We start from the raw sequence: 26,586 nt of genomic DNA, 5'->3' as shown, positions 1-26,586 counted from the left end.
GACTAGTGCCTGTGTAATCTTTACAGGATTTGCTACTATAATCTTAATTCTTGGTAAAACGTGCTGTACCTGACTTTTAAACCACCTGCTACGGATGCTGCTCATGTCGTCCCCAGGGGCTCCCGGGCCTCACAGCATTGGCTGACCACGGGTTCGGTTGCAGACAAGCGTCTGACTAGAGTTGCTGATCGCCAGGGCATCTGCTTCCAGAACAGTTGTCTCCAATAAACCCGCCACCAGACTCTCTAGATGAGAAGCCAGGCTGCCCCACACCCCCTGTTTCCTTTGTTTTAGAGATCTCTGGTGGATTTGGAGAGCTCATCCTTCGACCTCATTTTTCCCTTCTGGGGCTTGCATTCCCCCACTTGCTTTAAATTCACCGTAAAGAGGGGGTCCTTGAAACGCCGGGCCCCGGCATCACCGGTGAGTTCCCTGGGATGCGGGAACGCCTGGGGTGAGCTCCCCGCTCTGTAAAGCAAGCCCTGCTCACAGAGGAACGACTCTTGCCCCACCAAGCCCACGATCCAGATGCAAGAGGAGAGGCCAGGGCCCGATGGGTGGTCTCCGACAGCAGGGCGTCCCAGGTGCCCCAGGGACGCGGAGCAGGGGACGCTCCTGACCCTGGTTGCAGCAAAGGAGGCCTGCTGCAATTCGCAGGTGCCCAGAATGCCAGACTGGGGGAGGCAGCTCAGCCTGCTGGCCATCGTCCTTGATTTCCTTTGACCGTACAGACTGAGCCGGGCCCCTGGTAGCGCTCCCGCTGTCTTGCCCCGGGGCTGCCGGGCAGAGGGCTCGGTCTCCACATCCCCGCAGGGCAGGACCCCGGAGCCCACCGGTTAGGGTGACTGCGTCCACGTGGCCCAGTACCCAGGGGTCCCAGCACGTGGCCCCCGCCCGCCCGGCCTGGCACAGGGGGCCCTGCCGCGGCCTCTCTCACCTGCACATTCTCTCGGGCTTTGCTGCGTGGCCGCATCTCCCGAGCCGTCCCGTGGAACAGCCAGCCCCTGGGCCTTCTGCCTTAAGGGGCGCATTCCCCCTCCGGTGCCTACTTCTGCACCTTCTAACCCCTGTCCCCACTCCCCCCCGACCCCGACACACATTTCTCCCTCATCCACTGTGGCCCACGGCTGCTTTCCGTGCTTCTGGGAGCCATCGTGGCAGCATGGGGGCGCCGTCCCCTGGGGGCCTGGCCAGGGGCCCAAAGCTGTACCCCGGAGGAGTGCTCCCGAATCACTGCAGTCTCCCTCCTCCAGGGTGCGGTTCTGCTGCCCTTGACCCAGTACCTCCTGCGTCTGGGCCCACGGCCCTGCAGCACTTGCTGGCTGCGTCCTAGCGCGCCTTTGGGGTACAGCTTCCTTCATCCCATACCAGACCTGGCACAGCATCACGGTCAGAAGGGGAGGTGGGGCCAATGCCGGGGAGCCTGCTCTCCTGCGGGGCCCTGACCTCCCGGCAGGCCTGTGTCGGCTGAGGTCAGCCTCGGAACCGGGCTGCTCTGTGAGTCAGTCCCGGACCCAGGACGGGAGCACGCCGTCTGAGCTCCCAACAAGGCACACCGGCTTTCACAGCAACCTTCTAATTGCCTGAGAATCGCTCTCAGCTTTTTCTTTTCTTTCCCCAAAAACGTAATTGGGCTTAGCAACAACCACGCCATTTCACGGTCCTTATATTTTCTCCCTCCCTCCAGGGTTTTCAAACTCCTGATATAGGGAGCCCCCTGGTGAATGATCTTCCACCAGAATACCGCCTAGTTCGTCCACGGTAAACATTTTAACAACTTCTTTGTTACCTTGTGCTGGGGCCTAGAGGCCAGGGGTCCTCACTGCCAGCCAGCAGCCCCTGGTCCAGCTCCAGAGCCCCATCCGGCATCTGCTTCCTGGGGCCCACTCCTAGCTGAAGCTCCGCATAAAGTAAGCTTATCGGAGGATACTCCCTGGCCCAGGGAGAACGGGATGCAGCGCTGGGCAGAGGGACAAGTTGGGCTTCACCACGACCCTCACTTTAGGTGAAGAGATTGGGCCTTTACAAACCCCCCGACCAATCAGGGCCGCGGGCTGACCAGAAAGGAGGCATGGCCTTGCTCTCGATGATTCTCTTCAGCTGAGGAAATCCCCAGAGGACTGAAAGCGGAGGGCTGCCTGCTGGCAACACTCCTAGCACTTGGGGTGTCCACCGTCCCTATGTAAGCCGTCCCAGGATCCAGCAGGCCGTGGGTACCGATGCGGGCTGATGGGTGGCCAGTGACTAGTGTGACACTGTCCAGATGTGATGGAGGACATTCTCGTCTGATCAATTCAGACGTTTCAGTTAGGTAGGAAGCAAGTTCACCTGCGTCCGGACAGAGAACAGGTGGGGAGCGTGCATTGTGTCAAACATGCCTACCTTGGAACAAGAAAATGCGGCAGCAGATCCCATCCTCCAGACGGTCTGTTTGCAGACGGGGACAGACTCCTAGCTCAACCATGGAGTGTTTGCTTAATTGTACTTAACTGATTGCAAAAGTGTATATTTGGAACGTGAATATGTAAATCAACATTTTCAATTGTAATTTTTATGAAACTTAAACGCGGATCAAGTATTCCTTTTGAAAATTTAGCATCTTACTTGAGATGTGCTGTAGGTGCAAGTTACTGGATTTCGGAGACCACGTATGAGAAAAAGAATGTAAAATATACCATTAATAATTTTAAAATATTGATTACATGTCGAAATGATAATATGTGCATATACTGGCTTAAATAAAATATAGTAATAAAGTCAAATCACCTATTTTTTACTTTTTTAGTAAGGCTACCAGGTAATGCAAAATCACTTATTTGGCTTACCTTCTATTTTGCACCCAATGAGTCAGAAGGAAGTCAGAGGCAAGGCACAGCTATGCTGTTCTCAAACTGGCCACTAGGTGGCACCCTTAACCCAGGACTGCGATTTTCAGACTCCAGGAGGCAGCCTCCCCCAAGATCAATCTTCAGGGAAATCTAGAGGAAAATACGGAGATAGGGAGAAAAGTTGGAGAAAGACTCTGGGAGAGGAAAGGACGCTCTGAACCGCGGGTTGTGTGTGGCCATGGCTGTGACCAATGGCAGGAGGCTGTGGGCTCAGCTCTGGAAGAATAAAGTAGAAGTGCGTTGTCAGAATTCTGTCTGTTCCTTCCCCAACTCCAGTGCTTTGGGGCAGTGGGTACCTGCCCAGGCCCACCTATGACAGCTAGTGCAGATGTCCTTGGGTAAATGGGTCATGCAGAAACTCTGAGCTGGTGAGGAGCCGAGGAGGACAGAAAGACCACCTCCATGCCCTCCTCTACCCCCTCTGGGGGCGGCTGCTCCCTGGGGACTGAGCAGCCGTGTAGCCCAGAGCAGCCTCCTGGTAGGAAGGGCAGAGGTGAGCTGTGCTTGTGTACCTGGGGCTCATCCACTGCTTCTGGGTCCTGAGCTCAAGGGACTGACCCCCACCAGCGGCTTTGGCCTCTCCCCATGTGTGTTGGAGGACCCGGTTCTCCATGCCCCGTTCTCCAAATAATGAGAATTCTGGGGACCTCAGCTCCTTCAAAAGACATCCACAAACAGGAATTACAGATTCCACTGGAAACAGATATGAGGGGGAAAAAATGGACCGAGACTTAAAATAGGCCTAAACACCATACTAAACAAGATAAGATCATTTGCCAGCAATACCAAATTAGAATGAGAAACTAGAAAAAGAAGAGCCAGGTAGAAATGATAGGCATGAAAGCCACAGTGATTGAAGAACATAACAGAAGGCTCAATAGAAGTAAGACAGTTGAGAAACTGTGGGGCGCCTGGGTGACTCAGTCGCTTAAGCGTCTGACTCGATTTTGGCTCAGGTCATGATCTCAGGGTCATGGGATTGAGCTTTGCGTGGGGCTCCGTGCTGGGCGTAGAGCCTGCTTAAGATTCTCTCCTTCTGCCCTCTGCCTCTCCCCCAATGGCCCCCCCATTCCCCCGCACTAAATAATCATTTTTTTAAAAAAGAAATTGATGGGTTAAAAGGTAGGTTAAGAAACTCTCTTGGAAGAAACAGGAAATGAAAAGAAATAGGGAGGCTAGAAGGGGAAATGCCAGTGCCTAGAAAACAGGGGTCCCAGAAAACGAGATAAAGAAAAAGCAGAAACGGATACAACTCTCTGGGCAAAGAAACTATGGAGATGGATTCCTCAGGTTGAAGGAAAAATTAAAAAAACCTTAGATTGGAAAAACTCAAGAGTGCAACCGTAGGATTCCATTTGTATGAAGTTCCAAATGGGCAGAGCCAACCCACAGCACTGAGGTGGGCATGGGGACTCCGCTGGGGCCGCGGAGGGGGCATCCGAGGCTTGGGGCTGTTTCCGGGTCTGGTTGCTATGTGAATGTGTGCTCAGAAAAATTCATCAAACTGGGGCGCCTGGCTGGCTCCGTCGGAGGAACGCGTGACTGTTGATCTTGGGGTCGGGAGTTTGAGCCCCATGTTGCGGGGCAGATTGTACTTAAAATTTTTAAAAAAGCTCATCAAACTATACACAATTTGTGCTTTTTCTTGTATTATGTCATTCTTTGGTAAAAAGCTCACTAGAGCAGGAGAGAACACACTGCCATATACCTCATGAGTGGAAGAAATCATGATGGAAATAGAAAAACTTAGGACGATATATTATATATCAAAATTTATGGGCTGCAATGAAAGCTGTGCTTTGAGGGAAACTTAAAGCCTGAAATATTTATATTCGGAAAGAGGAAAGGCATAAAAATGAATGAGCCAAAGAGCCAAAGTAAGATGTTAGAAAATCACAAATAATCAACACAAAGAAATTAGGAGGCTCGTGTTATCCTGATACCAAAGGCAGATGAAACACTACAAAAAAGAAAATTGTAGACCAGCATGTCTCATGAATATGGAGGCAAAAGTCCTCCATAAAATACTAGCAAACCAAATCCACCGGCATACTCAAAAGATTATACACCCTGGCCAAGTGGGATTTATCCCAAGCTCGAAAGGGTTCAGGATAAGAACATAAGAACCTAAGAAACGGACCAGTGGAATACACAATGTTAACAGAATGAAGAAAAAACCCATATAACGATCTCAACCGACACAGAAAAAAACCTTTGACCAAATTTAACATCCTTTCATGATAAAAAGCACACAGAAAACTAAGAATACAAAAGAACTTGCTGGATAGTAAGGGGCATTGATGAAAAACACATGCAGGTAACATTGTATCCAATAGTGAAGGATTGAAAGCTTTCCCCCTAAGATCAGGAACAAGACCAAGATGCCTGCTTTCACCACTGTTAGCAAATATTGTACTGGAAATTATGATCAGAACAATTTAGACAAGGAAAAGAATTAATAAAAGTCATTAAAATTGGAAAGGAAAAAGTGCAGCTATCTCTATTTGCACATATCATGATCCTACATATAGAAAAATCCCAAAGAATCAACAAGTGAGTGATTCAAGCTAATAACTTCAGGAAAGTTGCAAGGTGCAAACGCAACACACCACAACATCAGTTGGGGTTCTATATACCTGTACCTATAATACACATGAAAAGGAAATTAAGAAAGCTATTCCAGGGGCACCTGGGTGGCTCAGTTGGTTAAGCATCCAACCCTTGGTTTCAGCTCAGGTCATGACCTCAGGGTCGTGAGATCGAGCCCTACATGGGGCTCTGTGCTCAGTGTGAAGTCTGCTTGAGATTCTCTCTCTCCCCCTCTCCTTCTGCCCCTTCCCCCGCTCTCTCTCTCAAATAATTTTTAAAAAAAGAAAGCTATTCCATTAACAGTACCATTGAATTAATGAAATAGTACATATTCAAAGCAATTCTTAGTAAAATAAGGGCTAATAATTCTTAAAAAAAAAGGAAAATAACTACAGCTTGCAAGGATGGGGAGCAATTGGAACCTTCATGCATCACTGGTGGGAAAGCAAATGGTGCATCTGTTGTGGAACACAGCCTAGAGTAGCTGGTGTTCATGTGCGGAGAGCTGCAGAAGAAAGGCCTCACCTGGGGGACACGTGTGTGGAGGGCAGGAGCCCAGAGTGCTCGGTGTCCATGTTGGGAGGACCGTGGGAGGGTGGTGTGAGATCGCTGAGGGACCTCCTGTGTTGGGGGAGGGGCTGGGCCAGAGCCCCGTGGACACCCTCACACACACCCAACCTGGTACTGACCTGCAGGAAACTTCCTCCTGCAGTGTCCCTCCAGAATCTTTTTTAAAAAAGATTTTATTTATTTATTTGACAGAGAGAGACACAGCGAGAGAGGGAACACAAGCAGGGGGAGTGGGAGAGGGAGAAGCAGGCTCCCTGCCGAGCAGGGAGCCCGATGTGGGGCTTGATCTCAGGACCCTGGGACCATGACCTGAGCCAAAGGCAGACGCCTAACGACTGAGCCACCCAGGCGCCCACCCTCCAGAACCTTCTATGAGCATATATAACATTGTGTTCATTGTGCAAAACACATGCTTTCAGGAATTCCATCCACTATGGCAGAGTGGATGTCCACGGGTGAATTCAGAGCCAAGAGGTGATAAATCACTAGCTGAGGGCACAAACCGCCCTGGTGAGGTATGATCTCAGAGACCTTGAATCCCATGAGCCTTTCCTAAGACACCTACCAGAGAATGAGCTTCCCTCACCAGACTAGCTACAGAGACATGGCTAGAGGGCTGGCTGTGAGCCCCAAACGCCCAGTCATTCGAGGCTGAAAGAGAAGGTGACAGCAGGGAAGGTCTCCCTGGAGATATCCAACAACTATTTAAAACTGGGGACCCGTCGGTGGCTCACTCGGTTGGGCAACCGACTCTTGATTCCAGCTGAGGTCATGATCTCAGTGCAGAGTCGGCTTGGAGTCTCTCCCTCTCCCCCTGCCCCTCCCCAGTGAGCATGTGCTCTCTCTCAAATAAATACGTTAGTCTTAAAAAAAAAAAAAAAATCCGCAAAGGAAAAGCTGGTAAGCATTTCCCCTCCATGTGCTATAGGAACAGCACCGCTGGGCAATTGAGTGATAGATGGGGGCATCTCTCTGGAACTATTCTAGACAATATAGGAGAAATAAATGTTAAAATTAAGCTGCCCCCATCGTACAAGCCAGAGAAGAACCAGCGAATCCAGGGGGCCATCATCAGATGGGCTCACCTCAAAAAAGAGAGGCAGCCGGTCCTGACACCTCTGATGAAGGAAGCCTGCCCCCACCTACAGCCGGGCCAGTGGCATTGAACCTGAGTCGGATGGGGCCTCTAGATTTAACTGCTGAATCCCAGAAATTCAGAGGACAAGGAGGAAGCTGAAAGGACAGTGGCGCCAAGCTCTGGTGCTGGATTGGAGATCTCCCGAGCTACACAGGTGTAATGTGAGTCCAGCCTGAGCCGGGGTGCTGGGATCCCAAGCAGGGAAGGGCAAAGGGCACTGGGCAGGGTGGGAGCTAAAGGCAGGCGAAGGTGCCTGGTGGCACGTGGGGGCAGAAGCAGCTTTCATGGATATGCTATCTTGGTCCCAGTGCCCACCCTTCAGGGCTATGGACTGCATAGCCTGGCCAAGGACCACTGCCTTCCAGAAAGTTCCTTGGGTCAAGCTGGGTCCAGTAGGTAGAACCTTAGTTCTACCCCCTGGTGGAGTCCTGCGCAGGGAGGATGAGATATAGATACAGCTTCCCCAAAAATGCCTAAAGAGGGGATGATACCGCCACCCTAGGCAGGTGATAGAGATGGATACTCAGCCCCACACCTCCTAGGCTCCACAGGGACACAGGTGAACTCAGTGCTTCCCTTTGTATGCTTTTATTGGAAACACTCAGGGTTGGGATAGTGGGAGCCATGGGCTCAGTTGGCAGCAAGTATTTCCTGAACCCAGGGCATGAGCTCGGTGACGCGGGCGTACACAGCAGGAACAGAGGTAGAGCAGGTCCCACTGCCCCAGGACACGATGCCCACCAGGGTCCAGGCTCCGTCCTTCTGGCAGACCAGGGGGCCACCAGAGTCGCCCTGCAGGAGGAGAAAGGACTTGTTCCAAAGCCCGAAGCGGGGTGCCAGGTTCCCAGCGTGCCCTGACCTGCCCCAGCCCAGGTTCTGTGCAGAGAAATGACCAGGGTGGGCACAGTGACTGAGCAGGAGACCCTTCCATGTGGGCCCCACGGCAGCCCCAGCTCCGTCACCGACTCCGGGACGGCCTGGGGCAGGTGGCCGGCCCTCTGACCCGGCCAGCGTCTATACAGTGGGCCGGAAACCTCCACCACCCCATCGCCCCCTACCCCCCCCCGCCCCGCGGCGGCTGGCGGGAAGATGCCACGGCGCCCGGAAGCCCCGCAGCACGCCCCGGCCAGAGCGAGCCCTGGGTCCGAGGCACCTGCTGGGCGGGTCCGGGCTTTGGCCGGGCCAGCTGGCGGGAGCGAGCGGGAGGAGACGCGCGCAGAAAGGAGCCGCGCTCCCCGCCTGAGCAGGGGCGGGGCGAGGTCCGCGAGCGCGGGCGGGGGTGGTGGAGCCGGGCCGCACCTTGCAGGAGGAGACCCCGCTGGCGCCGGCGCAAATCATCACATCGCTGATCTTGCTGCCCCAGAACTTCTGGCACTCGGCGTTGGACAGGAGGGGCAGGGCCGCCTGCTGCAGCTTGTCGGGGGTCTTGTTGGCTGGAGGGACACAGCAGGCCGGCGGGGGTCAGGGCCCCTCCCCCGCCCACCCCACAGCGGAAGCCGCCGCCGAGGGAGCCGCGGGGGAAGGGGAGACCCGGCCGGACCCCGGGGCCAGCGGGGCACGGCCACCGGCCTCGAGTCCGGGGACGAGTCCGGCCTGGAAATGGGGCAATGTGGACCTGGCTGCAAGTTCGTGAGGGCGATGCTTGCTGGTACGTAGGTGTTTCTCGGCAAGTTAGTCTTCAAGTATAGAGCGCTTAAGCTCATCTTTTTTTTTTTTTAAGATTTTATCTGTTTATTTGAGAGAGCAAAGTAGGGGGAGCGGAGGCAGAGGGAGAAGCAGGCTCTCCACTGAGGAGGGACCCCAACGCAGGGCCCAACCCCAGAACCCCGGGATCATGACCCAAGCGGAAGGCAGACGCTGAGCCACCCAGGTGCCCCAAGAGAGTTTTGAATAAAAAATGGAAAGATTTATGGCTGTGTTGCAATTTAGACAAGAAAAAGAAAAGCTACACGGGTGTCCCCCTGGAGACTCCTGCTACTCAGGCAGCCCCAAGCGCAGACACATCTCCTGGGGGGAAACGCCAGGTCCTGCTCACCATTGTACTTGGTCTTTCCCCAGCCGGTGGTGACACACAGCAAACCAGGGGGGAATTCGTCTGTCGCCTCGGGCAGGCACACGGGGGACACGGCCTGGGAGAAGCGGGCGGGCGTGGCCAGCTTCAGCAGGGTGATGTCGTTGCGGACGGTCAGCATGTTGAACCTGGGGTTCTTGAAAACCTATAGGGTAGAGCCAGAACAACGAAATCAAGCCCTCGGATTCGTTGGCAACCTGCAGGTTGCAAGGAGATAAGCTCTTTCTCTGGCGGCCATGGAGGAAACAGACCCACAGGAGCCCGGAATGAGAATTCAGAGGGCGGCCCCACCCGCCCTGGGCTCCTACATCTCAGGCAGCCCAGGGGTCTTGTCCTTCCTGCTTCTGCCCCCAGCCCCTTGGCTGAGGCCCCCAGGCCAGTGGGACAGGGCTCAGGGGTACCTTGGCAATCTTCAGGACCTGGATGTTCTCCTCATCTGAGCGCTGGTTAAACTCCCCAGCCACGACCAGGTGAGACGTGCTAGAGGAATCACGTGGAAGTTAAAGAGTTGGAGTGGGCCCTGCTTCCTCCTCACCCCGAAATGTAGCCAGAAGCAGAGCACTGAGCCTGCCCAGGCCTCACCTGACCCCGCAGTGGGCGGCAGTGACCACCCAGTCCTCGCTGATGAGGGAGCCCCCGCAGAAGTGGAAGCCAGTGCTGTCCTGGAGGAAGACGGGGAGGTCAGTGGTGGCTGGACGCCTGCAGCCCCCAGCCTGGCTAATACCCCCGTGTGTCCCCCACTCACCTGCAGGGACACCTGCCAGGGCCAGGAGCCCGGGACGGCGTCCTCCCCATTGACGATCCTGGACAGACCACTCAGCACAGGCTCAATGGTGGGGACCCCGCAGTCTGGTGGGGGGGGCAGGAGGAGGGGGAAGAAGGCTGAGGCCCAGGGCCAATCTGCAAAACTCCTAGTTTCTTCCAGGCCCGCGCAGGACCCTACACACCCTCCTACCACCCCCAGGCAACTTCTGCTGCAGTCCTCAACCTGTAGGCACGAGGATCCCCACATGCAGCCTGCTAACCCTACTCATGCACCATGCCCAGGGTCTTTCTGATGAAGGAGCAGAAAACAGGCCGAGAAATCAGACTGTGGGGCTGGACTCCCAGCCTTCTTGCTGTGAGACCTCAGAGTGTCCCTGAATCTCCACTGTTCATTTTCCTCAGTAAACTGGGGAGCAAACAAGGTTCCCCTCTCAGGTCAAAACTCACCTGTTGGATGGGAGGAGATTAAAATTGGCCAACCCCAAGCGCATGGGGCATCTGGAACTGGGACGCCTTGCCGAGGCAGGTAGGAAATGGTACATTCCACCCTTGGGCCCTCACTGAATTTTCTTTTCCAGAGATTTCAGGAACTATTCATGCATAAAGTTTACGTTTCTTAATTATTTTATTAAATAATTTGGTTCTGCCCCATACGTGGACACACGGGGAAAACAAAACGAGGGCTTGAGTTGTCCCAGACACTGAGAAAAGACAAGTGTACTTAATATGTCCGTGAGGACCTGGGGAATTCTCGGCACCTGTGCAAGTCAAGTTAGGCTCCCGCAGCCGCCACCGCAGCCCCCTGGGTAACACAGGCTAGTTAGTGCCTGCCCTGCTGCCCCTGGGCAACCCAACGCAGAGCATTCTTGCCAGAACATGTCAGCATACTAATCGCGTTCTTTGTAATAGCAAAAACATTAGAACTATCCCAGGATGAATTTACACAGCTGACTGTAGTGATTACAGTGATGGGGCTCCGCGCCAACAGGGATAAATCTAAAACATTACATGGGCGAGAAAAGGTACTTTATTATTTTATTATTATTTTTTGACAGAGAGAGACACAGTGAGAGAGGGAACACAAGCAGGGGGAGTGGGAGAGGGAGAAGCAGACTCCCTGCTGAGCAGGGAGCCCAATGCGGGGCTCGATCCCAGGACCCTGGGAACACAACCCGAGCCAAAGGCAGACGCCCAACGACTGAGCCACCCAGGCGCCCCGGCACTTTAATTTTTTTTTAAAGTAAGCTCCGTGCCCAGCCTGGGGCTTGAGCTCTCCACCCTGAGATCAAGAGTCGCAAGCTCCACCGACTGAGGCAGCCAGGTGCCCCGGGCACGTTTTAAAATTGATGTAGCGTATAATACTGCGTGTGAAAGTTTGTACACATTTTGTATGGTGTCTATGGATTTCTAAGTATGTAGTAAATTGGTAAAAACCCACCCAGAAATGAGGCCCAGCAAGCTCGGAATCGGGCTCACCTTCCACGAGGGGCAGAGGGAGAGTGTGGCTTGAGCTGAATCTAGTTTATGTTTTATTTTTTTTTAAGATTTTTTTTTTATTCATTCGAGACACACAGAGAGAGAGAGAGAGAACATGAGCAGGGGGAGCAGCAGAGGGAGGGGGAGAAACAGGCCCCCCACTGAGCAGGAGCCTGATGCGGGGCTCAATCCCAGGCCCCGGGACCATGACTCGAGCTGAAGGCAGACGCTTAACCATCTGAGCCACCCAGGCGCCCCTAGTTTGTTTTAAAAAGAAATCCCTGAAGCCAGTCAGCAAAAAAAAAAAAATATTTGCAAAACCTTGATGGTAGGTACGTGGTTGTCATATTATTTCCTGTGGTTTTTACCATTTCTTCTTTTTTAATGGAAGATAAAGGACTTCACAAGTGCCTGGCACAATAAATAAAAATCTGAGGATGGGCACTGAGAGTCTCCTGCGACCGCTCCCCTCCTCTGCTCACAGTACCCCTGCCCGAGCCAGGCCTGGGGCCCCAGGACTCAGTGGGGCCCAGACTGGTCTCTGGCACCCTCCTGGCTCAGAGTCCAAGTGCTCAGAGAGCCCCAAAAGGACCCCTGTGCTCCCCACAGCCTCAGCTTGCCAGTCTGGGGAGAGGCCCTGCGTGCAGGGAAGGGGGCCCCAAACTCCTTCTTGGCCAGGCCCCAGGGCTCACTCTGGACAGAGCCCCTCGCGCTCCTTCCCTGGGGCTGGATGCAGAGCCACTGGGGGCTCGGGACCCCCTCCTCAGCCTGCTCCAGGCCTGGCAGGCCCACCCCTAGGGTCCCGACACTCACAGCCGTAGGCAGCCTCCACAAGGGCAAAGCAGGAGAGAAGCCAGAGAAAGGCCATGTTGCTGCTCTCAGGAAGATATGGGACAACCGCTCTGGGGGCCCTGCTTTTTAAGTCTCCTGGGCCACCCCAAGCCCTGCCCAGCCCCTCTGGCCCTGCCCAGCTGGAGAAGCCCGAGAGACACCCACCCTGTTATCCAAAGACCTTGAACGGTAAGTGGGCGTCAAGCCCCTCAAACAGCCAGGGCTGGCTCTCAGCCTGGGATGCCTCAGCCCCTGGGAAAAGGGCAGCTGCTCTGAGGCCTTGTCACCCCTGAGACTTGGCAACACCTGGCATCCCAAAGGCTCTGTGACAGGCAATGCCGGCGCCCCAGCCCAGAGCCCGGGCCCTGGAGAGCCCAGCTCTGTGCAGCCTGTAGCCAGTCCCAGGAACCAGCCGCTGCCAGGGCACTGGGGGGGAATCCCAGCTCCTAATCATAGGCAACCCCCCCGTGGGGTTCAAAGAACCCCGACTGTTGTCGCCGGGGGGCCTCCAGTACACTGGACGTAGGCAGCAGGGGCTCAGCAAAGAGTATTTTCAGTGCAATACCATCTACAAGTATTCTACAGATATTCTGGGTCATCCAGAACGTCCCCTTCAAACCAGCCCAGCCAGGCAGCTTCTGAGTGTGCGTGAGGGTGTGGGGGGGGGGGTGAGGGCGAGAGCACCGCCCCCGCGGAGGCCATTAGTAGGTTCTAGGTGGACAAACACGCTGATAGGCCATCCTGCATCTAGCCCTGGGCTCAGCTCAGTCTCTTCCCGTGGTAACGCACAGCGTAAGGAACCCGTCACTGTAGATAGCGCTGTGTCCTGTAAAGTGGGGCGTTGACTGCTGCCATTAAATGACACACAGGGAAACAACAGAAATGATGTTGTGGTCCCAGAACACTGAGAAAAGGAAGGTGTAGGTAATAGGATGGTGATGCCTTTGCCAGAAGCAGGGGCCCAGTGACCTCTCAGCAGACCCTGGTGTAGATGCTGGGCACTCACATGCACACTGCGCATGGTGCGCCTGTCCTTGGGAGGCTGAGAGCCTAGTGACAGAGTCGGACACTGAAGGGACGGGACTATGATGTCTTGAGTCCCATAGTCCAGGCAGGGAGGCAGGGAGAGTGCTGCGGTTCTGGAAGGTGCTCTGGGCTTCAGCCCTGAGCTGGTATGTCAAGGAAGGTGGGGTGACCAGAGGAGTCTCCTCTCGAGGCCTCTGGGCACTGTGCTCCCCAGGGTCGCGTTCCCCTGGACGAAGCTGGCCAGAGTGAGCAGCATAGGGTCACTGCTCCTGATCGGGACTCCAGTGGCCTGGAGGTTTTGTCTTGATCTGTATGTGCTCAGTATGGGGTTTGTTCAAAATGCTCCGGGGGTGGGGGGCGGTGAGCAGGGGCTCTGAGCAGTGGCGACAGTGGTCACGGGTGGGGCAGGGTCCCGGAGGAACCCCATATCTCTGGGGCAGGGCTGCCACATTTCCAGGGACGTAGAGAGCCTGCGGCTGGGTTCTAACTGGGTCTGAAGCTTTTTGGCAGCCCCTGGGGGTCCCAGCTGAGCATCAGCCCCAGCTGTGTGAGGAGTCCATTGTTAAGGTCCAGATCAGGGTCATTTATTGAAATATTTACATTCACTCGGGTTTTCTTCTCTTTTTTTCCTTCGCTCATTCCAAGCAGGTAGCCAAGCCAATTGTATTTTCCTTGCCTCAGGGACTTTTCCAGAGCAGCCCCCAGTCTCTGGTTCTCCAGGTCTGTTGCGAAAGTAAACCCCTGGCCCACTGGAGTGTAGGAGGAATCTTCTGGAAAGGCAGGGACAGCTTCGCCAGTTGCAGAGGTGAGTGAGGGTGAGGCTCAGAGCCACGAGGCCACGGCTATTCCTATCTGCTGCTGCCTTTCCGAGGTGAACCCCCCCGCCCCCCCAGAGCAGCGTGGCCTCCGGGCTACCCGCCCGAGCCGTTCCCCCTTCTCGTCCAGCGGAGGGTCACCCCAACCCAGCTCTCAGCGGGGAGACTCTGACTAGTGTCTGCAGTTGGGGCCAGCGGGGTGAGAACCGCCCCCCCCCCCCCCCCCCCCCCCCCGCCCGCGCTCGGGCAGGCTTGTGCGCATGTGCGGCTTGGCCCGCGGGCCACTCTCCTGAGGCGCTGACTCGGGACTGCGGCCTCCCTGAGCCGCCCGGCAGCACCTGCCTGGGTGCCCTCACGGAGAAGTGCGAGCCCCTGTGGCTTAGCCACTGTCTGCCATTGTTTTATGACGGGCAGCTTCTGGAATGACACAAAGTGCGCTGGCCTCCAGCGCACTGACCCCCAGGCACAGGAGCGGGGCCCCGAGAAGGGGGGAGGGCGAGAAGTCGGGCCGCCTCCCTGGAAGCGAGCCCTCCCTCGCCAGCGGCCACAGCTCCTTTGCGGAGGCCCTGTCGGCTCAGCGACCCTCTCCGGGTTCCATAACTGCTCCTCCCTGGTCTCGTCAGCTCCAGGGATGTCCCTATGGTTCTAGAGCCCTGGGCACGGCACCAGCCTTGTTTTCCCTAAACCCTGCCCACACCTTTGTAAGGTTTCCTTTATTTAAATTCACCTCAATAGGGGCACCTGGGCGGCTCAGGTCCTGATCTCAGGGTCCTGAGGTTGAGCCCCACGTCAGGCTCTGTGCTCAGCAGGGAGCCTGCTTCTCCCTCTCCCTCTGTGGCTCCCCCTGCTTGTGTGCTCGCTCTCTCTCTCTGTGTGTCAAATAAATAAATAAAATCTAAAAAAAAATTTTTTTAAAGATAAATTCACCTCAATAACCCAATTTTGAGTGTGCCGCCTGTTTTCCGGCAAGACCGTGACTGATATAGTGGCTGTGTCCCCAGGCCCACTGGGAAAGTGATGCTCACAGACTGGAGAAGTCCATGGAGAACCTCTTTGTCAGGAAGGAGGAGACCCCAGTGGCCCACGGGGTGATGCTGTGGCATCACCAATTAACACTGGCGGTGGCAGAGGCTGAAGGGCGGGTGGAAGGGCAGGTAGCTGTGGCACCAAATCCCTACAGGGTCAGCGGTGATCGTAAATACTGGAGAGTTGGGCCACTGGTCCAGGAGCCTACGAGAAGATGATGAAAATCACCAGTCATCCAGGAGATGCACATCGAAACCACAGTGAGATATAGCTCATACCCATGAGGATGGCAAATAGAAAACAAAACCAAAAAAAAAAACCCAAAAAATAAAAAAAAACCAGAAAATAAGAATGCGAAAGGATGTGGAGAAATGGGATCCCTTGCACAATGGCAGTTCCTCATAAAATTAAAAACAGATTTACCCCATTATCTCACAATCCACTTCTGCATATACACCCAGAAGAATGAAAAGCAGATTCCCAGAGATATTTGTACACCCATGTTAGTAGCAACATTATTTTTTTTTAATTTTTATTTATTTATTTTACAGGGAGAGACACAGCGAGAGAGGGAACACAAGCAGGGGAGTGGGAGAGGGAGAAGCAGGTTCCCCACTGAGCAGGGAGCCTGATGCGGGGCTCAATCCATTATTTACAGTATCTAAGACACGGGAGCAACCCACATGTCTATCAACAGATGAACAGAGAAACAAAATGTGGTCTATGTATAGAAGGGAATATTATCCAGCCTTAAAAAGGAAGGAAATCCCAACGGAAGCTACAACATGGACGAACCTGGAGGGTATCATGCTCAATGAAAGAAGCCAGTCACAAAAAGGCAAACACTGTATGATCCCATTTAGGAGGCCATTGGACAGCAAGTAGAATGATGGTTGCGTGGTGCTGGTGGGGGAGACAATGGAGGGTTATAGTCTAATGGGTGCAGAGTTTCAGTGTAGCAAGATGAAGAGAGTTCTGGGCATGTTGTTGGTGGGTGTACAACACTGTGAATGCACTTACTACCACTGAGCTGTGCACTTGAAAATGGTTCAGATGGTAAATTTTATGTTATTTGCAGTTTACCACAATTTGAAAATTAAAAAAAAAAAAAAACACGCGCAATGAGATCCCACTTCACACCTACCATGATGGCTGTAATTTTTTAAAAGGTAAATAAGAGGGCGCCTGGGTGGCTCAGTTGGTTAAGCGACTGCCTTCAGCTCAGGTCATGATCCTGGAGTCCCGGGATCGAGTCCCACATCGGGCTCCCTGCTCAGCAGGGAGTCTGCTTCTCCCTCTGACCCTCTTCCCTCTCGTGCTCTCTATCTCTCATTCTCTCTCTCTCAAAAAAATAAATAAAAAATCTTTAAAAGGGAAATAAGAGGCTTTGGCAAAGAATTGGAGAAACTGGAATCCTCGTACAATGCTGGACGGGATGGAAAATGGTGTAGTCTCTGTGGAAAACAGTATGGTGGCTCCTCAAAGAGCTAAACATCGAATTATCGTATGACCCAGCAATTCCACTCCTAGGTATACGTTCCCCCAAAATGAGAGCAGGGATTTGTTCAAAGCAACACTATCCACAACAGCCGAAAGGTGGAAACAACCCAAATGTCCATCAGTGGACGAATGGATAAACGAACTGTGGTGCACCCACACAATGGAATATTATTCAGCCGTGAAAAAGAATGGAGTACTGATATGTCCTACAACACGGATCAACCTTGAAAGGATTACACTCAAAGGCAGAAGCCAGTCACAGTGGCCCACCTACTGCACGATTCCATTTCCATGAAACATCCATCATAGGCAAACCCATAGAGACAGGTATTAAATTCGAGGTTACCAGGGCTGGGGGAGAGGAGAATTGGAATTATCATTCAGTGGATACACTTGAAGTGATGAAAATGTTTTGGGAGTAGGGGGCATGGTTGTGCCACATCGGGAATGTAATGAATGCCACTGAACTGTACACTTAAAAATGGTGAAACTGACAAATTTCATGTTATATATATTTTACCACAATTTTTAAAAGCTAATGTAATAAACCAAAAACCATTGATTCATCCACTTTAAATGGGCGAATTATACAGTATATGATTTATACCGAAACGGCCACAGATGAGCCTGGAGCCTGACTCAGGGCTTGGAGACTTGCAGCTTGCAGAATCTGACAAACACTCAACCCCATCAGGTAAGGAGCTGGTGGGGAAGCAGTGGGGTACTTTAGGTAGACAGAGCAAGGCTGGAGAACTCTGAACGCTCAAATCTCCGTGAACCCCCCCTTGCCAACACAGGTGCTCCCGTTCCCCCCATCTGAGGGAGCCAATCTCGCTCCGCACAAAAGCTCTGTGCCGACCTGGGGCTGCCGCCTTCTGAGACAAAGCCAGTTCTCCGCAGAACCTCCCCCACCCATCCGCACCACTCCCTGGCCCATGACAAGAGTCGATCCTTCATGTTTCCCTGCACCCACACCTTTCACCCTCAAACTTTATATGGAAGGTGAGACACTGAAGATAGAAACGGACACAAGCCAGACCAGAGAGAAGAAAACTCTGACCCGCCATCTGCAGCAACCAGCCCAGCAAGCCAGCAGCAGCCCACCCTAGACAGCCATGACTTGATTCATAACTGACTGCTTTCCTCATCTTTGCCCCAGCTTCCAGCTTAGGACGGGCCCAGTATGCACCCCTAGCCATTCACTGGGGGTGCCCCCCTTCCCTGCGCCAACAGCCTGCAGTCAGGGCACACCTCCAGCCCGCCCTTTGTCCACGACAAACCTTTCCCTCGCCCCTGCCTGCCTTCGAGTCTGTGCCTGAGGCCAGTGAAGCTGCAGGACCCCCCCCCCCCACCCCCGCTATGGATAGGAAGCTCTGAATGAAGAGCCCCCCCCCTCCCCTCTGGGCGGTTTTCAGTCTTCCACGAAGGCCATGCTCCCGTGGGAGCCTCCCCGACATGTGTCACCCTCCGGGGTGCAGCTAACATGTCCTGCATCTCCCCACCGTTGTGAGCTCTGAGCTCGTGTCGCCCGATGGCTTCCCGAAGCAGCACCTTTAGGAGCGGTCTGCATGAGCTGCCCTGTCTGAGGGGGGCTATTTGTTTCCCACGGGGGCCCCCGCAACTCCATCTCGTCTCGGCTGCACGAGCCTGTTTCATAAACTGCTCAAAAGGGAGAAAGGCTGCCGATGAAACTGAACAGAAGCTGAGCCCCAAGCTTAGTTTTCCAGCTCACCATCCTGACAACACTGTGAGCCTCTTAAGAAACACATCCTTGGGGCGCCTGGGTGGCTCAGTTGGTTAAGCGACTGCCTTCGGCTCAGGTCATGATCCTGGAGTCCCAGGATCGAGTTCCACATCGGGCTCCCTGCTCAGCAGGGAGTCTGCTTCTCCCTCTGACCCTCTTCCCTCTCGTGCTCTGTATCTCTCATTCTCTCTCTCTCAAATAAATAAATAAAATCTTAAAAAAAAAAGAAAGAAAGAAAAAAGAAACTCATCCTTGCCTTAAGTACACAGAGTTTTCTGTTTTGCTGGTGACCGCCTTGCACAAAAAGTCACGGCTTTATTCTTGTGGGACCCTGGGCAGCTCCATTTCAAATTCCTAAATCCTGAAGGAGTCAAGGCATAAGAGTTGTGTCACTGACGAAAAGAAAAAAGATGTAAGAATCAGTTTCCATTTTTCCAACCTCAGAGGAAACAGTTTACCTGGTGTGGCAGTCGGTGCTGGGAGCTTACCAAAACCTCGTCCTCCATTCTTCCAGATTTTGTTTGAGGTAGAGAAGGTTCAGCTAAAATGCTTCCTTTCCTGACCTCCCCACCCTTGCAATTGGAGGTGGCCTGGAGACATGGCTCTGCTAATGAGATGTAAGCAGAAATCACTGGATGGGGGCTAACCAGGGAGATTTTTTTTATAAATGGGACAGATTCTGGTGGTAATGCTTTTTGTCTTTTTCTCTCCCCCCCCTTCTTCTCCTGCCTGAATGCAGCTGTGATGCATGGACGTTCAGCAGCCACACTGGAACCATGAGGAAAATGCCACAGGTTTTTGAGCTGCCACATCAGCCTCGGACTATCTCCCTTTAGAATTCATGTTAAATGAGAAAAGTAAACGTCTACTTTGCTTAAACTATAGTTTTTCAGGTCTCTATATTTCATAGCTGAACATAATGCCAACACATACCCAGGGAATTTGAAATATTTGATAATTTTTCCCCAAAACAACTTAAAGCTCCCTGAGAGGAGAAAGGAGTTTTTGGTGTGCATCTCTGACAACAGGCTGAAGATCGTGCCCCCAGCCATCTCCTGTTCCTTACTCTGCCATGGTTTGGGGAAAAATAGTAGGGAAAAAAGGGAGTTTAAGGGAGGGTCTTTGTCTGGGGGCGGAGCAAGAGCCCAAATGTCCCAGTGGGAGAATGGTACATAAATTGTGGTGCGCTTATGAAGTGCAACACCACTCCTGATACAGCCAAGAACACAAGTGAATCACAAAACCACTTGACTTGGGGCGCCTGGGTGGCTCAGTCGTTAAGCGTCTGCCTTCGGCTCAGGTCATGATCCCGGGGTCCTGGGCTCAAGCCCCGCATCGGGCTCCCTGCTCAGCGGGAAGCCTGCTTCTCCCTCTCCCACTCCCCCTGCTTGTGTTCCCTCTCTCGCTGTGTCCCTCTGTCAAATAAATAAATAAAATCTTTAAAAAAACAGAAAAACCATCTGGCTGAGTGAAAAGAATCCAGATACAAAGACAACATGCAGTACAGTTCCATTTATATCAATTTCTAGAACAGGCAAAACTAATCTGTGGTGAAAGAAATAGGAACATGGTTGCTGGCTGCCTCAGAGGAGGGGTAGCTGGAAAGAGGCATGAGGGAACTTTCTGGAGTCATGGCATTATTTTATATCTTGGTTGTGGTGTTTGTTACACTACGGTGTGTGTGTGTGTGTGTGTGTGGGGGTGTGTGTGTGTATGTATCTATTCATCCCTCTGTTCACTTAACATCTGTGCATCTCGTCACGTGTAAATTATACTTCAATATCTTATTTTTAATAAAAAAAGAGGGTTGGGATTTGACCTCCTGAGAGGCAGGACTTCAAGAGGAGGGGCCCCCTCACCTAAGGAAACCGACATTTGAGTGCCGGCCTCAAGCAATCCCACAGTCTCAGACAGGACGCTCTCCCTCCACGCCAGGCAGGACCTGGACACCCCCAACCCCACAACCTCCACCTGGGGCCAGAACCCAGGAGGTAGCTGCGCAGGGACTGGCTCAGGGTCTCACGTCCCCAGCAAAGCACAGGCTGCCTGGGCAAGAGAGGTCCCCATGCTGTTTGTTGCCAGGGCGCACACGGAGCTGGTCATCCTGAGTACACTGCCTCGAGCCACCCCTTTTCCTGGAATTGCTTCAGCAGTGCCCGCTAAACACACCAGCTGCTACATGCTTGCAACGAGCCGACCGGCGCAGAGTTAAGCTTTTCTGAATGGCACGCAGCCCGCAAACAAGGCCATACCTTCTCCCTGGGAGCGTGCAAGAGTTGAGATGGGTGCGCTCCGGGAGCCCGGGGGGCTGGGTTCCAAACCGATACCGTCAACTTGATTGGCTGAACAACTGGGTCCAGAGATGCGTCGTCGGCTCCTCCTGGGACCCTGACGACTGGCTGCTTGGCCGAGGCCTAACCGCGCGGGGGCGGAGGCGCCCGGCGTCCGGGTCAAGGGGCCCTTCCTCTGGGTCTGGGGTGGCTGCGGGGCGGGCTGGAGGGCCGCGGGCCCCCCTCCCCTCCCCCCGGCGAGCTTCTGGCCCCGCGCCCCGCAGGAGCGGCTGCACGTGCGACCCGCCCCGCGCTGCAGCTGCGCGCCTTCCCACCCCTCCGCAGCCGGTGCGCCGGGGGCGCGGGGCGGGCGGGGGCTCGGCGCGCGCTCGGCTCCAAGGCCGCGGCCCCGCCCCCACCTGCCCCGCCCCTCCCACGTGGGGTCCCGCCCGCCCTGCGGCCGCTGCCACCTGGCCGCCCGGCTGCCACTGCGGCTCCACAGGTGGAACGACGCGCCCGGCGGCCGCAGCAGCTCCCGACCGTGTCTCCACCTAGGGCCCTCCTCGGCCCCCGCCCCCCCCCCCCCCCCCCGGCCTCTCTGCCCTGGCCTCACCAGTGCCCTCTGCCTCCTGCGGGCGGCCTCCCGAGCATCGCCCTTCGCTCTTGTTCCGGACTCTGCCTGGACACAGCCCCGGGGCTGTGCTTGGCGCACTCCGCCTGCTCCCGTAACTTAAATGTCCCCTTCTGGGTGAGGCCCTCCTGCCTTGGTATTAATCACGATAACTCCTTAGCTGGTAGGAATGTACTTTTTTTTTTTTTAAACTTTTCTCACTAAATTCTCCCACTGCTTTCCCCACGCACGCTTGCTAAAAGCAGTAGAAATTTCTTTTCCTTTGTTGCAGCCCACTATGGGCCTGGTTAGCTGGGCTGGAAAGGATGAACGGGCTTGCAGGGATGGCATGGTCTCACAGAGGGGGCCACCCTCTGCCTCCTGTTTCGGGCCCTGCTTTCCCACCTGATGCAGTGTGGCCACCCCGCACTGTCATCGGACAGTCTGCTAGAATGCGGAAAGGGCACCCATAGGCATTTCAGGAAGGAGGTCGGAGGACCAGCCAGCATGGATTGTGTCTTACGCCTGGTCCTAGCTCGGGATGGGTCATGCCCTTTCATCATGTGGGATCCATACTACAAGCATCCCCATTTTACATACTTAGAAACAAAACCAGAGAAGGCACACAGCCTGCCCCAGTCGGCACAGCTGCGTTGTGCTGAGACCTGTACCGTGGAGCACGCTACCATCAGTGCGATGGAAATTAAAAGCAGCCATGAGATACCATTTTTCCTTGTGTGTTTTGCGGGGCTCACGCTGTGCCTGGCAGCCTCACTCTCAAGTGCTGAGAAAGGGCCCCACTGTCCACCCTGTCACCCAAGCCAGAAGTCGGCCTCCTGGCCTGCCCACCTCCCCCCCCGGCCCAAACCCCATTTCCTGCCTGACCCAGCCTCCACCAGCTCTCACTGGGGCCATGGCTCCAGGATGCCACATACTCGATTCCAGGGGCCCATGGCGCCCCAGTGAAAAGACCCGGCCTCATGTGAACAGGCAGTGGGCGCCTTGTCCCTCTGAGCCATGCTGCACATAGCCCAAGTGACCACCCCAGATACTGAATGGAACCTTCAGGGAGACTGCTTGGCCATCCCCAAGATCAGGGGAACATCCTCAGCCCTGGCCGCCGGTGCCTTGGTCCCCACACCTCCTCCCTCCTTGACCACACTGCCCAGGGGTTTAGAATAACTAACAGACCAAGTAAATTACTTGTCTAAGTCTCTCCAGCCCATGAGAGAATAGGCTGGGCCTCAAACTCTGCCCAGGCCAGGCTGCTGTCCAGAAGTCCCTTCCTGGAAGAGGAAGCCCAAGTTTTCTGAGCCCTCCCCCATGGCTACCTTGTTTGGCCCCACCTTTGCCCTTGACCCAGACCCAAGCTCGACCATGGGCCACAGGTGCTGCCATCCCATGCCCCGATGCCAGCCCTGCTCTGGCACATTCTACGTCCTCGGGCACATGCCCAGGAAAGGGATTTTTACCTCAAGGTTGGCAGATAACAGCTTGGTGCCCAGGGATATAACAGGGAGCTCCCCAGACAGGCACCCTACACCTCCCTGACCATGGCCTTCCTCTGGATCGTCTCCTGTTACGCCCTCCTGGGCACAGCCTTCGGTGAGTCCAGGGCAAACAGAGGCCAGAAGGGATGTCTCTGCTCCCCTTCAACCCCCAGGGCCAGAAGGGGCAACAGGGTCCCTGCTCCCCGTTCAGGTGCACACGGTGGTGTGAGCCGGAGCAGGTCTCTCTCCCCCTCTGAGCCTCACCAGCGCCATCAGCACAATGGGGATGCTGGGAGGATTGGCCCAGACTAGCCAGCGCGCGGTTCCCAGCAGGAGGTGGGCCTTCCTGGGGCTGACCGAGGCCTTGCCCGCTGTGCAAGGGACAGGGAGGCCAAGTCGAGGGAGCGAAAATTCTCTGAACAGCTAGTGGCTCCCAAACAGGTTCGGAGGGCGAGCAGGCGGGCAGGTGTGGCTGGACCACCACAACCCTTTGGGACCCTCGAACCCAGCACTTTTAAACTTGTGTTCACCGAGCCCTTGCTCTGTGCCAGGAACAGAGCAAGTTCCTGCTTTGCCTTCTTAGTCTTCTTGCTGCTGCTTCTTCTCTCTCTCTCTTTTTTTTTTTAGGATTTATTTATTTATTTGAGAGAGAGAGAGAGAGAGTTTGAGGGAGGGGAGGGGCAGAGGGAGAAGGAGAGAGAGAGAGAAGCAGACTACCCTCTGAGCATAGAGCCAGACTTGGGGCCTGATCTCAGGACCCCAAGATCATGACCTGAACTGAAATCAAGTGTCGGACAGTCAACCAACTGGGCCGCCCAGGCGGCCCGTCTTCTTGCATCCTTGTCCCAACTCTGTGAGGTTAGCAGCTATATGATCCTCTCTTTGCAGACGGGAAAACGCTCAGAATGGTAAGGCTAGGCGGTGGTGGGGCTGCGTTCATACCCCCAGAGCCCTGCCTCCAACCCGTGCTCCGGCCTGGCCACCACCTCGAAGCCAACCTGTTGGGCTTCTCTGGGCTGAACCACACGTCAGACTGAGTTGTCCCTGGGGGTTCCTGGGAGACTGGGACCTGGGTGGGGAGCCCTCGGCCTCCATCCCTTACCTCATGCTCCCACCTCCAGGCTGCGGGATTCCCACCATCCATCCTGTGCTGAGTGGCCTGTCCAGGATTGTCAATGGGGAGGAAGTTGTCCCGGGTTCCTGGCCTTGGCAGGTGTCCTTGCAGGTGAGGGGGGAGTTCTGCCCCTGAGTGGAGGACACACTGGGGTATTGGCCCACCCTGGGCCCGGCTGGGGGCTGCTGGTGTCCAGCCAGCACTGACCCGTCCGTCTTCCTCCAGGACAGCACTGGCTTCCACTTCTGCGGGGGCTCCCTCATCAGCGAGGACTGGGTGGTCACTGCCGCCCACTGCGGGGTCAGGTGAGGACTCAAAGTCCCCAGGAAACCCCTTGGTGGGGGTGGGAGACTCTCAGCACTGAGGGCTGGACCTTTAACTCCTTGTGCCTCAGTTTCCTTGTTTGGGAACGTGTAGAAAACCCAAGTCATGCTGGTCTCCCAAGGGTCACCGGGAAGGAAATACCCGGCGGGCTGTAGGTGCAGGTGTTTCGGGGGCAATTACTGATATTTTGCGCTCCCATCTCTGGATCATCAACTCTGAGCATATGCACAAAGATACACACGCGCACACATGCAGCCGGCACCCCCTCGCGTGGTCGCCCCGCCTCACAGGAGAATCCTCCTTCTTTCTCGGGCCCTCTCCAGAACCTCCCACCTGGTCGTGGCTGGGGAGTTTGACCAAAGCTCAGATGCTGAGGACATCCAGGTGCTGAAGATTGCCAAGGTATGGTGGCCCTGGAGTCCAGGCGTCACCCCGGGGAGGGGGGCAGGCCCTCAGGAGTGTGCTGCCCAGGCTAAGGCCTGAACACCCCCAGATGCTCCCGACCACCGTGAGGAGGCAAAGCAGAAAGCAGGGTGTTCAAGGTCTGCGCCATGGGCCTGGGCCTGGCCTCGGGCTCCTGGGGCTGTAGAAGGAGCTACCAAGTCGAACAGGCCATTGTGTAGACAGAAGCACTGGGGTGACCTGGGGTGGCCTGGTGCCTTGCTTCAGCCCTGCGTCAACCTCTTCCCGGACCCCAACCGCCACTGTCCGCCCCACCCCGCAGGTTTTCAAGAACCCCAGATTCAACATATTCACTGTCAACAACGACATCACCCTGCTGAAGCTGGCCACGCCTGCCCGCTTCTCCCAGACCGTGTCGCCCGTGTGCCTGCCCGCTGAGAATGACGACTTCCCTGCCGGGACACTGTGTGCCACCACGGGCTGGGGCCTGACCAAACACACCAGTGAGCGCCCTCCGGCCAGGTGGGTGGGAGGTGGGGGGCCGGGCTGTGCCTGCTGACCGCCCACCCTGCCCTTCCAGATGCCAACACCCCCGACAGGCTGCAGCAGGCGGCCCTGCCCCTCCTGTCCAACACCGAGTGCAAGAAGTTCTGGGGCAACAAGATCACCGATCTCATGATCTGCGCCGGGGCCAGTGGCGTGTCCTCCTGCATGGTATGGCCTCCTGGACTCACCTGGCACCCCTTCCCTCCCAGCCTGGGGTGGGTTCTGGCAAAGTCCCGGGTAAGGGGCTTGGCCGGAGAGAAGAGATGGAAGTCACACGAAGGCCTCTTTGGAGGGCCTGACACTCCGTCCCTGAATTCCTGCTTGAGCAGTCATAAAAATGCTTAGTTCTCCTGGCCGATCACCAGTGACCACAACAGAGGGATGCCAGGGCAGGGGGCTCTGGTCTTGAAATCTCCCTATTGCAAAATTCCATTGAAATCAGTGTCTGAAAGGACGCCCCCCCCGCCCCGCTGGAGCAGTGCAAGGTACAGCCTGGGTAGTGGACCAGGGCTCCCAGAAGTGTCCAGAAAGGGTTGGGCTCCATGGCCAGGCCAGCACCACCCGTACTTCCTTCCTATCAATCAAACCCGCTTTATTAGGCCTCTATCATAGGGCCCCTGGTGATGGCCCAGCCTTACAGGGGCATAAACCACACAAGGAGCTACTGCAGCTTCTTTCATAATCCCTCCAGGATGCACCTGCCAGGTGTCTACGGGCTGCCAGATCCAAGCTCCTCTCTCTCCCTGCAGGGCGACTCTGGTGGCCCCCTGGTCTGCCAGAAGGATGGAGCCTGGACCCTGGTGGGCATCGTGTCCTGGGGCAGTGGGACCTGCTCTACCTCCAGTCCTGGCGTGTACGCCCGCGTCACCAGGCTCATGCCCTGGGTACAGCAGATCCTGGAAGCCAACTGAGTCCCCAGCCCCACCCTGCTGTCCCTGCTGACCTGCTCCCCACAAAGCCTCAATAAACCAATAAAAAACACATTGATGATGTGCTCTCCTGTGTTGGGGCCCCTGAGACCTCATTCTGCTCCTGAACTTGCATCTTCACTGGGACGAAAGGCAGGAGGTCCCTGGAGGGCCCTTTTTTAGTCTTGCTCCCAAGAGATGAAGTGGGATCTTGGCCCCCACCCCTCACTCCTTGCTCCCACCCTCGTAGGCAGCAGGGCCCTGGCCATCCATGCCCTGCTCAGGGTGCTCAGGGCCCCCACCGCCGGGGAGTGGACAGCTGGGGGATGAGCCAGCTGCTGGCCGCACACACCTGTGGTTCCAAGGAACCTTCCCAGGAGCAGCCCCCAGGGCTGCAACTTTCCCAGGCCTGCACAGGAGTCAGGTGCTCCTCAGCCCAGGGACTCATGATAAGGAAGGGATGGCGAGGCTGGCTGTAATTGG

At 55.1% G+C, this 26,586-nt stretch overlaps 2 protein-coding genes across 3 annotated transcripts; one reads left to right on the top strand and one right to left on the bottom strand.

The window, feature by feature from the left end:
- Positions 1-7,757: 7,757 nt before the first annotated feature.
- Positions 7,758-12,712, bottom strand: LOC113936409 (chymotrypsinogen B-like). The gene is made up of 7 exons (XM_027619551.1): positions 12,311-12,712; positions 10,002-10,105; positions 9,839-9,918; positions 9,658-9,736; positions 9,221-9,401; positions 8,485-8,618; positions 7,758-7,977 (listed from the first exon to the last, which is right to left on the bottom strand). The coding sequence occupies exons 1-7, from the start codon at positions 12,363-12,365 to the stop codon at positions 7,816-7,818; spliced, it is 795 nt and encodes a 264-aa protein (XP_027475352.1). The 5' UTR covers positions 12,366-12,712; the 3' UTR covers positions 7,758-7,815.
- Positions 12,713-22,840: 10,128 nt separating this feature from the next.
- CTRB1 (chymotrypsinogen B1) lies at positions 22,841-26,219 on the top strand. Of its 2 annotated transcripts, XM_027618876.1 has the most exons (7): positions 22,841-22,924; positions 23,931-24,034; positions 24,149-24,228; positions 24,571-24,649; positions 24,972-25,152; positions 25,230-25,363; positions 25,945-26,219. In XM_027618876.1, exons 1-7 carry the CDS (start codon positions 22,873-22,875, stop codon positions 26,104-26,106), a joined length of 792 nt encoding a protein of 263 aa, XP_027474677.1. In that variant the 5' UTR covers positions 22,841-22,872; the 3' UTR covers positions 26,107-26,219. The 2 variants fall into 2 exon arrangements, with proteins under 2 accessions (XP_027474677.1, XP_027474678.1); XM_027618877.1 differs by lacking the exon at positions 25,230-25,363 and having other exon boundaries at positions 22,873-22,924; positions 25,945-26,162.
- The last annotated feature ends 367 nt before the right edge of the window (positions 26,220-26,586 follow it).

Source organism: Zalophus californianus, chromosome 17 (assembly GCF_009762305.2).
Source record: "Zalophus californianus isolate mZalCal1 chromosome 17, mZalCal1.pri.v2, whole genome shotgun sequence".
Lineage (NCBI taxonomy): Eukaryota > Metazoa > Chordata > Mammalia > Carnivora > Otariidae > Zalophus > Zalophus californianus.
This window is presented reverse-complemented; position numbering and strand designations above follow the sequence as displayed.